Below are 13,671 nucleotides of genomic sequence, written 5' to 3'. Positions count from 1 at the left end.
TCGCCGCACTGTCTGGTTGACGTGTGGACTCCAGCCCTCCTTGCAGTTGTTCGGTGTCCTCTCTGGCCCCGGGGTCAGGGTGCCCTGAGGTTAGTGATGCTGCTTCCGCTGTCTGTGCTCTCCTGGGCTGCACGTCCTGGGTCCTTCGCCTGCTCTGACAGTCAGCAGAAGGGCGGGCGTATCTTGTGGTTTTGGCTTCGTCTCGGGAGTCACGGTGATGTTCGGTATCCTGGCCGTCTGCACCGGCGTGAGCCCTGCCGTGAGCGGTTTGCTCTTGCTTCTCTCACCCGGGGGTCTCTCCTGAGTGATGCCAATGGAGCCCCCGCTCCGCTGGCTGGGCCTGGCCAGGGGCTGCGGTCCCTGTCCACCTCGCCCTCCCATTAGACTCGCCTCTGCACGCTGTGTGTGAGCATCCAGGCATGTGGAGGGCACCGCGGCTGCAGGGTGCCGCCCCTCCGCAGATCCACACTCGCGTCCGTCCTGGCGGGGGCTGCGCGCGGGGGGGGAAGGTGAGGTTTTCGGGAGCCGCGTGGTGCTTCAGAGCGGACGCACGCAGCCTCCTAATGGTTGTACTGCTTTTGAAGGTTCCAGGTCTGCGCGGCACAGTGTGCGAGTCCGGGAGTGTGGATCTGTGGAGGACGCCGGCCACAAGTAAGTAGCCTGGCCCCTGCTGTGCCTCGGAGCAGGCCCGGGGTCAGCCAGGCCCCGCGGCCACATGGTGTCCGTGCTCAGGCATTCCCAGGCAGCGGCGTGTGGCGCTCTGTGGGAGGGCCAGTCCGGGGCCCTGGCACCGTGGCTGCAGCCAGTGGGCACCGAGTCACTGTCAGACCAGTGGAAGGATGGCCTGTGTGTGTGTACACGCGCATGTGCATGTGTGTCATGCTCACACGTGTCTTGGTTGGAGCCCCCAGGATCTGGGCGCTGACCCTACGCCGAGCCGTCTCGTTTGCCAGCAGGTGCATGAGTCTCTGTTGTGTGGAGAGAAGGCCCGTCTCTGCCCCGCCTGTCCCAGTGTCCTCCTTTCTCGTTTCGTTGGCTGCAGAGGGAGCTGGAGTGCCGCACAGGATGACAGTGCTCAGGGGGTGCTGCGAGGGCTGTTTGGAGCGTCCGTGTCTCAGGCTAGGCAGGCGTGCAGGACGGTGGGGTTGTGAACGTGAGCAGAGTCGCCAGACGTCTGCTCCGGAGCAGGTCATCGCTCAGGGTCCTGGTGAGGATGGAACCCTGGAAGTTCTTGTCTGAGTTCCCTTCTGCGTTGGCCACAGGGGTGGGACCGTGGGGTCACCTTTCCGCTCTTCTTTTCCCTGCTTGTTCCTTTGTGTGACGCTGGAGGGGCAGAGTCTGTTCAGAGATACCTAGGTATTCACGAAGGCCTTGCGGTAGCATCGGAATCTGAGAGGCGGTGGTCTTGGTGGTGCAATCTCGCGAGCCTAGGGCTGTAGATGCTGACCGTGACCAACTCCTTCCTGCGTGAGAGCTGTCTTCCCGCGCCGACACCCGTGCACTCACCGGCTTCTCCACTCATCTGCTCGCTTTGCCTCTCTTGTAGAACTTAACGCCACAGCTGGAAGCCTGCCTCCCACGACGCCGCTGTCGCCGTCTGCTGTCTCTGCGCAGAGCCTGGTCATGTCTTCGTCCGCGGTGGGGGCTGAGGCCAGCGTCACGCTGACCCTGGCAGACACCCAGGGCTTGCTGTCTGGGGGGCTGGACACCGTCACGCTCAACATCGCCTCTCAGGTGGGTGCCGCACCCCGCTGGCGGGGTCCTCCCAGGAGACGCCTTCTTTCCGAGGGAATCTGTGCAAAACGTAGCCAGTGGTTTTGCGATTAAATTTAAAAAGTAATTTTTTGATGCCAAATGGGAAATATAAGACAATCCAGACAATGCAAAAAAGCGTAAGTGATCCACCCCCTTCCCCCGACGGAACTGCAGTGAACATGTGAGTGTGTACATGGTTCTGGACCTTTCTACACACACATACGGATGCACGTTTTCTGACTTTCACAGAAACAAGCTCACGTGTGTATCGTGTAGTGTAAACTCTTCCCCCCTTGTTAATTTTACCATGACTGTTCGCATCCGTGATTTTAGCTGTGCAGACGTTTTCGTGCACGTGCAGCTTCTTGCCCTGTAGACGGGGGCTCCGAGGGGGCTTCCAGGCACCCCGGCTGTTGTCAGTGGTGTGGGAATTCCAGTATTCCTTGCCACTTAGGTTCTTAGATGACCCCTGCATTTAGGTGTGCTGGATTGAAGGTTAAGATGCTGACAAACCTTCCAGAGCCCCGTTGGGGAAATCCTGAGAAGCGGTGATTAGCTCTGGCGAGGCGTAGATGTGAGGCAGCCGTGTGGAGTTCCGACAGGGGCCCTGCCTCTGGCCCCCACGTGCAGACAGCCTGTTGCACGGAGGCTGCCGCGGGCGGGCAGCACGGCAGAGGGTCACCGCGCTCCTGTCTGAGCCCCGCCTCCGCCTCCAGGCTCTGCGCTGGGGAGACGCACTCCGGGCACCCCCCTCGGCCGCATGGGCTTTCTGACCCCGGAGGGGACTGGGTTCCTCCCCATCCAGACCAGTGATGCCACCTCGGCCTGCTCCTGGGTCTGTCCACACGGCAAGCTTGGCCTGACACACGCCCTTTGCTCTGTGAGGTCCCCGCCAGCAAGTCTGGCCCTCCCGAGGGGACTCGGGACACTGAAAGGCAAGGGGCTTCGTCCTGGCCCACAAGGTTGCTCAGCCACCCGGGCCCCCTGAGCAGTTGAGGAGACCCTGCTCCGCTTAGGCCCTTACAGAATGCATGTGCACTTGAGGAGTGAGAACTAGTGTGATTTCCACATCAGTGTAATCAAAATACAGCGAAGAAAGGAATAGTCTGCAAGTAAGAATACAAACCCAAAGTAAGTGACTTTCAGGTGACACCCTCTTAGTGGATTCAGGTCACCACTTTTGTGAGTATCATTAATTGTCAACATTTATTGCATTAGGCAGTTGACTTTTGAATCAGGGCGTTTGCATTAAGATTACTTAAATTAGCCATTGAGACACCAGTAATAAGCTAGTAAATGACATTGTATCCAGGACTTTTTATTGTTGTTCTTGTTACTTTTTTTTTGACTGAGCTGTGCAGCATGCCGGATCTTATTTCCCTGACCAGGGATCGAACCCCAGCCCACTATAGTGGAAGTGCAGAGTCTTAACCACTGGACCTCCAGGGAAGCCCTGGGGTTTTGTTTGTTTGTTTTTATTAAACCTTTTTTTTTTTTTTTTGAGAGATAATTGTGGATTTGCAGTCAATTAAAAAAAATAGCACAGATCCCATGGACCCTCCCTTAACCCAGTTCCCCCAGTGTCAGCATCTTATGAAACCAGCGCACAGCACCCACCAGATATCACCGTGTTTAGTGACAGCTGGGTGGGGTCACGTCACAGCTGCTAAAGCAGTAATCCTCTCCACAGGGTCAGCAGTTCCCAGCCTTACTCACGGACCCTTCTCTCTCGGGCCCGGGGGGCGCGGGCTCACCCCAGGTCATCCTGGTGAGCCCCCCTGCACAGCCGTCGTCCGCCTGTGAGGAGATCACCTACCAGGTACAGCACACGTGTCGTCTGAAGTCTCTCAAGGTTTTCAAAGCACCTCGCTTCAGAAGGGGCGGCCTTGGAGGGTCCTGGGGAGAGCTGCCGGCTGGGGCTCGGTGCGCCTGGGGCCACGTGTCTGCTGAGGATGGGGAGAGCCGTCGGCCAGGGCTCCGTGTGCCTGGGGCCACGTGTTTGCTGAGGATGGGGAGAACCGCCGGCCAGGGCTCCGTGCGCCTGGGGCCACGTGTCTGCTGAGGAGGGGGAGAGCCGCCAGCCAGGGCTCCGTGTGCCTGGGGCCACATGTTTGCTGAGGATGGGGAAAGCCGCTGGCCGGGGCTCCGTGTGCCTGGGGACACGTGTCTGCCGAGGATGAGCAGGCGCCAAGCGCAGGGATCCAGGGTGGATGCGGGGTCTCCTTCGCGCCATGATTCCGGGTCAGAAGGAGATGTAACCAAAGCCGTGAGACCTGGTTTTCAGTTTACCAGTGTCTCCTTGATTTGCCCAGTGATCAGATTGCATGTGGAGAAGGCAGTGGCACCCCACTCCAGTACTCTTGCCTGGAAAATCCCATGGACAGACGAGCCTGGTAGGCTGCAGTCCATGAGGTCGCTAAGAGTCGGACATGACTGAGCAACTTCACTTTGACTTTTCACATTCATGCATTGGAGAAGGAAATGACAACCCACTCCAATATTCTTGTCTGGAGAATCCCAGGGACAGGGGAGCCTGGTGGGCTGCCGTCTATGGGGTCGCACAGAGTCGGACACGACTGAAGCGACTTAGCAGCAGCAGGAGCAGATTACTTGTGGTCATTCCCTTGCATTTAGTTCTTTTTGTTGGATTTCCTGTGATACCTTTGCTGTTTCTTTCACGTCTTGTTATGCCTTTTCATAGGCATTTTCACATGTGTGTACGAGACCTGTTTGTCATCTGACTAGTCTCTTTTCTTAAAATGCGTTTTTTGGAGGGGGTGGACAAAACTCTTAGTAAATGATAGTTCTAAATATAGAGAGTCTAAAAACCCCTAAAACTTTTCAGAAAAGTAAAATACCAATAATAAAGCTTTGAAATTTTTTATTTCTGAAGAATTAAATTTTATGCTTAAGCAGTTTTAGCAAATGGATTTTAAGGAAATTAGTTTTTGGTCTTTCAGTGAGACTAGGACTTCTTTCAAATAGAAATTAGATGTAATCAGCGATGGGAATTTCTCCCCATCTGGCCTCAGTAACCCGAGCCCATTTGGCTGGATTTTGGTTTGTGTCGCTGTTAACACAAGAGCACTCTCAAGTTCGGGGATGCACTCGCAGGTCTCAGGACTCGGAAGCTCTGTTGTCCTTGTGGTTACAGTAAAGGCGACAGGTACCGAGTGCTCCCATCCCGTGAGAGGAATGTTTGAGTCAGAAACACGTCCTGTGCGTTTTAGTTACTGTGTTGATAAACGAGTGTCCATGGGCCTCCAGGGCTTTTAATGGGTGTCCATCCTTAAATGTCATTTGTTTAATCAGGTAGGTTGTTTCCTGTAGTAACAGAATAGCCTTGAGTGTCATTTATTCCCAGTGCCTTTCAACCTTTTGAAAAAGACTCACGAGAGATGCATTTTATGCGGGGATCTGAGCACAGGTGTGTCTGTCGTTTTTTTTCTTCGCTCAGACGCACGCTCCTGTGTAGATGCATGCCCACCTGACACAGGAGTCACAGGCCAATCGCTTTCCCACGGCATGTGACGTCCTTGCATCGTCAGAACTATTTGATTGATTTTTTCATCCTTTTTTTTTAAAAAAAACCCACAGCCCAGATTAGTGAGAGCAGTTGGCAGAAGCCTGCAGCGGCCGTCAGGTGTTGTCTGGGAGCCGGGTCTCAGCGGTTCGGTTGGGATTCTGCCCCGTTGCAGGTGACGGACGTCTCTGCCAGCCTGGCCCCGGGCGGAGCGCCTGAGAAGGAGGCCCGGCTGCATGCGTGCCTGGAGTGTGGCTGCAGCTTCGCCTCGGCCGGCCTGCTGCTGCAGCACAGCAAGGCAGCCCACGGGCGTGAGCGCATCCACGTCTGCCCCGTGTGCAGGAAGGCCTTCAAGCGCGCCACGCACCTCAAGGTACAGCCCCGCCGGGAGAGCACAGAGGCGTCCATGCTGCGCTTAGGGTGGGGCAGGGTGTGTGCACCTGCCGGCCATGGGAGCCCCGCCAGTGCCCTCCCGCCTTCAGGGAAGGGTGGATCCACTGTGGGCATGCACACAGCAGAGGAGAGTGGGAGACGGGATGGGTACTGGGGCGTGGCTTCAAGGACACCTGGAGGGGCACAGCCCAGGGCACGTGTGTCTGGCCGCCCGTGACATCGGGCCGGGGCCCCTCCTCTGTGCCCAGTCACCGGAGCATCGGGCCCTGCAGACGCTGAGGTGCACACAGGGCCCAGGCCTCCTTTCTCAGGGCCTGCTGAGGAGTCACTCTGGCAGCACACCAGCTTCTGTTCTCCAGGCCTGAAGCTGGTTACACTTCTCACCTCTGTTTCTACTATGTTTTCTGAGATGGGAAATCCCAGTATTAATATGCTTTGAAAAAGAGAACTCCACGTTCGTTTTTAAAAATGAAACACTGACCATCAAAGCAGCTCTCCTTGCAGAGGCCACGGCCAGGAGGTTGGTGAGGTTGGGGTACTGCCCATGACTCTCTGACTCTGTCACTCAGAATGTCTGTGCTCTTGGTCAGGTCATGTGACACCTGCAGTTCCGCTTTCCTAATAAAATACTCATGTCTGTCAGAGGAATATAAAGTGCTTAGCTTTATACCCATAGTAGAGAGTACAGAAATTATAGTCTGATAGATACTTTTAAAGAAGCAAAAGAATAAAAATGGTTAAAGAAAATTTAAGGTACTTGAAATCATACACATTGATGTTTCTGAGGCGTAGCTCTCTCCCATGACCATTCTGGGGTGGTGTGTTACAGACAGACCGCCTTTCCCTGAGAAGCCTGGCGAACACTGACTGCTCCGTCAGAGTCGGTGCAGCAGTGGACGCATGGTGGTGTTATGGGATGGCAGTGGCACTGCCCCCTGTGCCCCCAGCCCACAGCCCTGGTCTAACTGTGAGGAAAACGTCAGACACATGTCAGTTGAGGAACATCCTGTGAAGTACCCAGCTAGCCCTCTAAAACCTGTCACAGTGGCTGACAGGGAGGGAAGCCAGGATGAGGCCCCGAGCTCGGGGGGCTTGGGTCTCCCTGGCAGGCCACGGCCCAGCACCCACCACCCCCGACTCTGCTCTGTGGGGTCTTGACCGGAGGTGAACCTGGGGTCCTGCTCCCGCCGACTGGCCTTTCCGCGCTGATTTTCCTGTCCCATTTCAGGTCTGTAAGGCTCTGTTAAGATCGTCAGTGTCCTTCGTGTGTGTGTGTGTGTGTGTGTGTGTGTGTGTGTCTTCCCCAGGAGCACATGCAGACGCATCAGGCCGGTCCTTCCTTAAGCTCTCAGAAGCCGCGGGTGTTCAAGTGTGACACGTGTGAGAAGGCCTTTGCCAAGCCCAGCCAGCTGGAGCGCCATAGCCGCATCCACACAGGTAACCCGGGGAGGGCCCCGGGTGAGAAGTCCTGCTGCCCGCTGCTCTTGGCGGAAAGGTCACAGGCAACATGCGAATGTTCGTTTGTGACACAGCCCCCAGTTCATGCAGCACGGCCCACTCGCTCAGGTCTTCTCCTGATTTTTCATCAGTTTACTGTGCAGCTGACTTCCCCAGATAGAGGCTGTTGCTGTTTGCACGTGCAGGTCTCGGGTCCTCCTGCCCACCTCTGTCTGGCGCCCAGCCTTCTCACGGTTCTCCCAGCCCTGGTGCCCCTTCAGCAGCTACCTCTGACTCACCCTCAGAGGGCTTCTCCTCCCTGGTGCCCCTGGCTGGCACCCGAGCCTCCTGTGTCGTCAGGACTGGCAGCCTCTACAGGCTGCGTGTCCTCGGAGATGCCCTTGCTTGTCAGCACAGAACCTGGAGCCCACTGGTGCCAGCCACGAGCTCGAGCGACAGACCACCGTTGCTGCATATAGTGCATCTTTTTAAAACCCTGACTCGGGGCTGCAAACAACTGCCTTGTATAAGAGCATGCACGCACGGGCAGGGTTTGCACACCTTCGCAGGCACCTCGTGACTGTCGCTGGGGCCGCTCCCCTGCCCACGGGGGTGCCTGTCCTCAGTCCAGGGCCTCTCCTCAGCTCTGCCTCTTGTCTGCAGGGAGCACCCTGCTTCTGCCAGTGCTGCGAGGAGAGCCGCCCACAGGGTCGTCTCCCTTTCCATCACCCCGCTCATCTGACAGGGCCCTCAGTTCACCCATGGCTCTTCTTTTCCTTGGGTGTGGTGTCACGGTCCCAGTCCAGGGATGAGGGCAGAGACCCTGGGGCCATTTCTAGGACTCTGCCTGCCATTGAGAGCAATCCTGCGACCTCCCTCGTCATCGCTGAGGAGGGCCACCTAGAGGATAGCGACCCACTGCCTCCAGAGCAGCCTTGGGGTGCTGGCACCTGACCTGGGGGGGCCTTGTGGGGATGAGAGGCAGCCACACAGGGCATGTGGGAAAGAACTTTCTAGGCCAGGGGAAGGCTTGTGCACACCCTGGACAAGCAAGGACTCGGTCCTGGGGCTGGGAAGTGTGTGAGTGACAACAGAGGAGGCGGAGCAGCCAGGACCACAGTGGCTGTGCAGCAGGTGCTCCCCAGGGTGATGCTCCCCAGGGTGGTGCTCCCCTGGGCTGTGGTGCCCTCCTGGGCAGGTGCTCCCCTAGATGATGCTCCCCAGGGGGTGCTCACCTGGGCAGTGCTCCCCAGGGTGGTGCTCTCCTGGGCAGGTGCTCACCTGGACGGTGCTCACCAGACCGGCGCTCACTGGGACAGTGCTCTCCTGGGCAGGTGCTCACCTGGACGGTGCTCACCTGGGCGGTGCTCCCTTGGGCAGTGCTCACCTGGGCGGTGCTCACCTAGACAGTGCTCCCCAGAGTGGTGCTCACCTGGGCCGTGCTCACCGGGACAGTGCTCTCCTGGGCGGGTCCTCACCAGCATGGTTGCTCTCCTGGGCAGGTCCTTACCTGGATAGATTCTCACCTGGACACATGCTCACCTGGGGTAGGCTCCCTGCAGAGGTCATTCTTGGCAGCTTTTTCTTCCGTCACGTTTAAAAGATACTGTATAAACCATACTTTAATCAAGTGGATTTGGTATTCCCATGTCCTTGACGTTCAGCTTTTCTTTTGGAAGCGTGCTGTTTGAACCACGTTTGTTTGTTTCTGGGTACCCTGGGACTTCGCGTAGCTTTGTTTTCTGTGTGTCCCTGCAGAGCAGCCTTGCTAGACCCTGGGTTACCACCTGAGTAACGCAGCAGGGGGCGTCACTCGGATCCTGTAGGACTTGCATCCCTTCCGGGGAGCTCGTGTGTGTGTGTGTGTGTGTGTGTGTATGTGTGTGTCCCTGGGAGCTCGTGTGTGTGTGTGTGTGTGTGTGTGTCCCTGGGAGCTCATGTGTGTGTGTATGTGTGTGTCCCTGGGAGCTCGTGTGTGTGTGTGTGTGTGTGTGTGTGTGTCCCTGGGAGCTCATGTGTGTGTGTATGTGTGTGTCCCTGGGAGCTCGTGTGTGTGTGTGTGTGTGTGTGTGTGTGTCCCTGGGAGCTCGTGTGTGTGTGTGTGTGTGTGTGTGTGTCCCTGGGAGCTCGTGTGTGTGTGTCTGTGTGTGTGTGTGTGTGTGTCCCTGGGAGCTCGTGTGTGTGTGTGTGTGTGTGTGTGTGTGTCCCTGGGAGCTCGTGTGTGTGTGTGTGTGTGTGTGTGTGTGTGTCCCTGGGAGCTCGTGTGTGTGTGTGTACACTCCTTGCAGCCGGCCCTCGGGGTGCTGACCGAATCGTCTGTCTGCAGGGGAGCGGCCATTCCACTGCACGCTCTGCGAGAAGGCCTTCAACCAGAAGAGCGCGCTGCAGGTACATATGAAGAAGCACACGGGGGAGCGGCCGTACAAGTGTGACTACTGCGTCATGGGCTTCACGCAGAAGAGCAACATGAAGCTGCACATGAAGCGGGCCCACAGCTACGCAGGTGAGGCGGCCTGCAGCCACCGCAGGAGGCGGGAGGCCCCTTCCTCATGGCGGCGGCCTGGACACTGTGTCCCAAAGGCTGGGGAGCTGCTGTGGGGTCAGGGTCAGCCAAGTCTGTGCCCTGTGGTCCCGCAAACGGGCAACCTTGTTCCCATGGTGACTCGCCGATGTTGGTGCTGGCAGAGAGGGGGCCTCTCAGTGGGGCCCTGCTGTGTCCCCCCATCCGCTTCGTCCCACATCATCTTGGAGTGCCTGGAAGCTCCGGGAGACGGGTGTGGTGGCCAGTCGCCTGGTGGGGGCTGTGCCGGGAGGGGCTGGACTGCACCCTGTGTCTCAGGTTCAGGCGCTGTGGCCAGGCATGCAGTCAGACCTGAGTGCAGGGGTGAGTACCCCAGGGTCTCCAGGAGCCACAGGGCAGGACCCTTCGTGCTGGGCCCCTTTGGAGGAGGAGAAAATCCATTCTGATGCCTGCACGCTAGTGCTTCCTGCGTTACTGTTAGAAAAATCTTGTCAGTGGTATTAGTAATGACTCAGCAATGTCATATCAGCATCACCTTTACGATACATAGAGTGTGAGAGTGTAGCGAACAAGGGTTGTGTGCTCACGTTCAAGTAACAGTAACTGTCAGAGCCATGAAACCTGCAGCTCAAACGATTCTTTCTGTGTTGTCCTTGTTCATATGCGCGTCATCTCATGTTGCTGCATGTCTGAGGCTCTCTCTTTGTCCCCACGGCAGGGACGGTGCCGGAGCCCGTGGGCCAGCAGGACCATGGAGCGGAGGCGCTGAGCCACGCGCTGCACCTGGACGAGGTGGTCCCAGAGCCTGCGAGTGAGTGGCAGGCCCTGGCCAACGTGTTCTGACGGGCGCCGCCCCGAGGACATCCTGGAGTCAAGTGTGGAGGAGAACAGAGCACTTGGGATTTCTGTTTTGAAGCCTCAAGTGTTACAAATGTCATCACAATAGTTTTTTTAGCTACAGAATGGTCTAAAGATCACTGACTTTCAGCGACTTCCAGGAAGGAGCTGGGCGAGGTGGAAGGCACGGCGTTCTCGTCTCTGCAGACCACTAAACTCAGGTCCATGTCAGCAGTCTCACCCTCCCCGTGGCCAGTGCAGCCAGCTAGCCATCCGCCGGATCTTACTGTCATCGTGGTGTGATCAGTAAGACAGGTGTCAGTGTGGGGGAAGGCAGAGGGTTCTCTTTTCCTTCATGCTTCCCATGACAAAAAACGTAGCTCATGAAACCAACATAAGCTAGGTGCATGAAGTTCAGAGGAAATGCTACGACACACAGGGAAGTTTTTTCCATTTTTTTCTGTGTGTGTTTCGAGATGAGTAGAAATGGACTCTTTTTTTTTTTTAGCCTACCGTATGTTAGTATACTGGGACCGTGAGAGATGGCTGGACCACTTCTCTCCAGGACAGAGAGCTACCCGTCAGTCAGGAGAAGGCAGCACCTGGGGCGTGAACGTGAGGACAGAGTCAGCCTGACCCACGAGCGAGGACTCGGCCGTCCCCGCTGGAGGCGGTCGCACGCGCCCGAGTCCCCGCCGGGCCCACGGCCGGGTCAGCAGAAAGCACAAGCTGCACCGCAGACTGCAGACCGCGGCGCCGGCTCCTGGGAGCGGAGACGCTGCCGCCCCGTGCGCCCCAGCGACACAGAGGATAGGAACGTGTCCGAGCCCCGCGGTGTTCTCTTCGTCCATAAGCAGGTGTACTTTTTATTTCAGGGAATCCTTTAGTATCATCAATGGTGCCACGTTGAACATGCCCCAAACCAACCAAATCCCGCCCCTGCTGGGGCAGAGCGCGCGTCGATCCCACGGCATTCCAAAGACAGAAACTTCTTACTCCACGTGACTCTCTCCTTGGAAATTATTTATATGTTCTATATATAAATACGTATGTACATATGCAGATATATGGGCCTCTGTGTGGCTGAACAGTATATTTTGTAAATAAGCACTATCCCTGTTACAGAGAGAGCGGCAGCATTTTTACCTCCAACGAGCACTTCAGATCAGTATTGCATTCATTTTGTTAATAAAGAAACGGACATCCTCGTCATTGTGACATAAAGCTGGGGTTGCTTTTTTTGTGTTTCTTTTTCCTAAGAATAATTGCCTTTATTTTTTCTCATTGCCTCACTGGTTTCAGAAGAGAGCAATTTTATTATAAATATTGTATGGACTTTGTATATTAAGAGAGGAGCTCATTTCGGATTCCTGAAGAAAGAGACATGTCACTGTTATTTTTTGAAGGGGCATCTTTTGACGTTTTGTTGTCCACACTTTTGGCGTATGTATATAAGTAGTATTGATGGTGATATAAAACTTTTGTTATGTGAAAATATTTAAGTCTGAAAACTTAAATAATATTACTTTTTTTTTTCAAACTGCTTTGTGTATTGTATATTTTTTTAAAGAAAAAAAAAGCCTTATTTGACTTGTGATACTGGACTTCTGTATCCTGAGGTTTTTCTTGAATGTCAGTGTGTGTACCTGGCTGGAGTCCGTATATTCAGAATAACTGTAATTGTGCCAGAGTTTTAAAGGTTCTGCTTTTAATGCACTTTTCTTTTATAATTTTGTATTAAAATATTTTAGAAATGTTGATTAATTTTGGTGAACAAATATCTCCAAAGTTGAAATTATTGAAATTTTAAAAATTTTGTTCTTGCTAGGTTATTTATTTTGGTTTTAGCATTAAATGTCATCTCAGGTCAGTCTCTGCAAGGGGTTTGTTTAATTCCTAATTGTATAGAAAGCATAGTTCAGTGAATTGTATTGGTGCACAGCCTGTTTAAGTAAGGCCTTACCAGGTGAATCTAAAGCCTACTTTTATTTTGGTTAAAGAAAAAAAAAAATCTATCAGTAATCCATTTTGTGAGTCTTCTCAGTTTATTATCAGGCAAACACAAGACATTGATGTATTATTTTTATTTACTTCCTAATTATAAAAGCTGCTTCTTTGCAAAACATTCCTTGAAAAATAAGGTTTTGTAAAGACATAATTTCACTTGAACTTTTGGTGGAGTGGAGTACAAGTTGATCTTTATACTTTACTGGTTGATAAAAAGTCTTCTGACAAGAGATTTCTAGTCTCCTGCATAACCAGGGTTTTGAGGATAGATAATTGTATTTTTTAAAAATATCTATCATAGCATATCTGCTTTGGAATAACAATAAATAAAAAAAATGAAGTTAGGAAATGTGATTAATTTTTTTCTTTTAAAATATTTACTGTAAGATAGTTTGGCACATACATTCAGATACGTTCTCACAGAAAAGAACTTCAGTGATGTTTCCCTGCGCCTCTTGTGCGGCACACACGAGCGCCTCCGTGCGGCACACCCTCGTGAGGGCCACATGAAGAGATTCCAACTTAAAAAGCAGGCTGTGCCTTGAGGCCGGCCCGCCGTCTGTGCTCGCCGCAAGTGCCTCCGTTGCTGCCACCGTTGACCATAACAAACGCCACCCTGGTCACTTAGGTGCCTGTAGAGAGGCCACGACCGCCTGTAGCTGTGTCCCGTGGTAAAGGAGCTGGGCAGCTCTGGGCCACTGCAGGATGAGTCCCCTTCCCTCAGAAGCTGCCCCGGGAGCTGGGTGTAGTTCCCGGGTGCTGGGGTCGGGAAGCTGGAGGGTGTAGAGAGGGGAAGGGTTAGTGCTCAGTGGTGTCCAACCCTTTGTGACCCGATGGACTGTGGCCTCTGTCCGTGGAGTTCTCTAGCAGGAATGCTGCAGGCGGCTGCTGTGCCCTCCTCCAGGGGGGTCTTCCCGACCCAGGGCTTGGGCCGGAGCCGGGTTTCCTGCGTGGGGGGCAGACTCCTTCTCATCAGGGTATGTGGCGGGCATGTCTGCACAAAGGGCAGCAGGTGAAAACAGAGCATCTTTTCCAGCGCCCCTCCCCACAAGCTTCCCTCGGCCCCTCAAGGACTTGGCAGCTCGGACAGGCCTGTGGTCAGAGGATTGGGCATGGAGGGAGCTTGGGCTGTCGGTCCAGCGGAAAGGAGCTCCTCGAGCTCTGACCTCGAGTCACTGGCAGAACGAGACAAACGCGG

At 54.6% G+C, this 13,671-nt stretch overlaps 1 protein-coding gene across 8 annotated transcripts in view; it reads left to right on the top strand.

Annotated features, from left to right (window-relative positions):
- ZNF236 (zinc finger protein 236) overlaps positions 1 to 12,827 on the top strand; it is a 70,720-nt gene extending 57,893 nt beyond the window's left edge. For 6 of the 8 annotated variants that reach the window (XM_061399494.1, XM_061399491.1, XM_061399489.1 and 3 more), the window contains 7 exons: positions 1,547 to 1,734; positions 3,446 to 3,574; positions 5,454 to 5,651; positions 6,979 to 7,108; positions 9,435 to 9,611; positions 10,348 to 10,440; positions 10,975 to 12,827. In XM_061399494.1, coding sequence (XP_061255478.1) covers positions 1,547 to 1,734; positions 3,446 to 3,574; positions 5,454 to 5,651; positions 6,979 to 7,108; positions 9,435 to 9,611; positions 10,348 to 10,440; positions 10,975 to 11,102 — 1,043 coding nt within the window. In that variant the 3' untranslated portion in view covers positions 11,103 to 12,827. Of the gene's footprint in view, positions 1 to 584; positions 652 to 1,546; positions 1,735 to 3,445; positions 3,575 to 5,453; positions 5,652 to 6,978; positions 7,109 to 9,434; positions 9,612 to 10,347 lie in introns of those variants that run through there. The other 2 variants (XM_061399490.1, XM_061399495.1) reach the window with 2 other exon arrangements.
- The last annotated feature ends 844 nt before the right edge of the window (positions 12,828 to 13,671 follow it).

This window comes from Bos javanicus, chromosome 24 (genome assembly GCF_032452875.1).
Source record: "Bos javanicus breed banteng chromosome 24, ARS-OSU_banteng_1.0, whole genome shotgun sequence".
NCBI lineage: Eukaryota > Metazoa > Chordata > Mammalia > Artiodactyla > Bovidae > Bos > Bos javanicus.
This window is presented reverse-complemented; position numbering and strand designations above follow the sequence as displayed.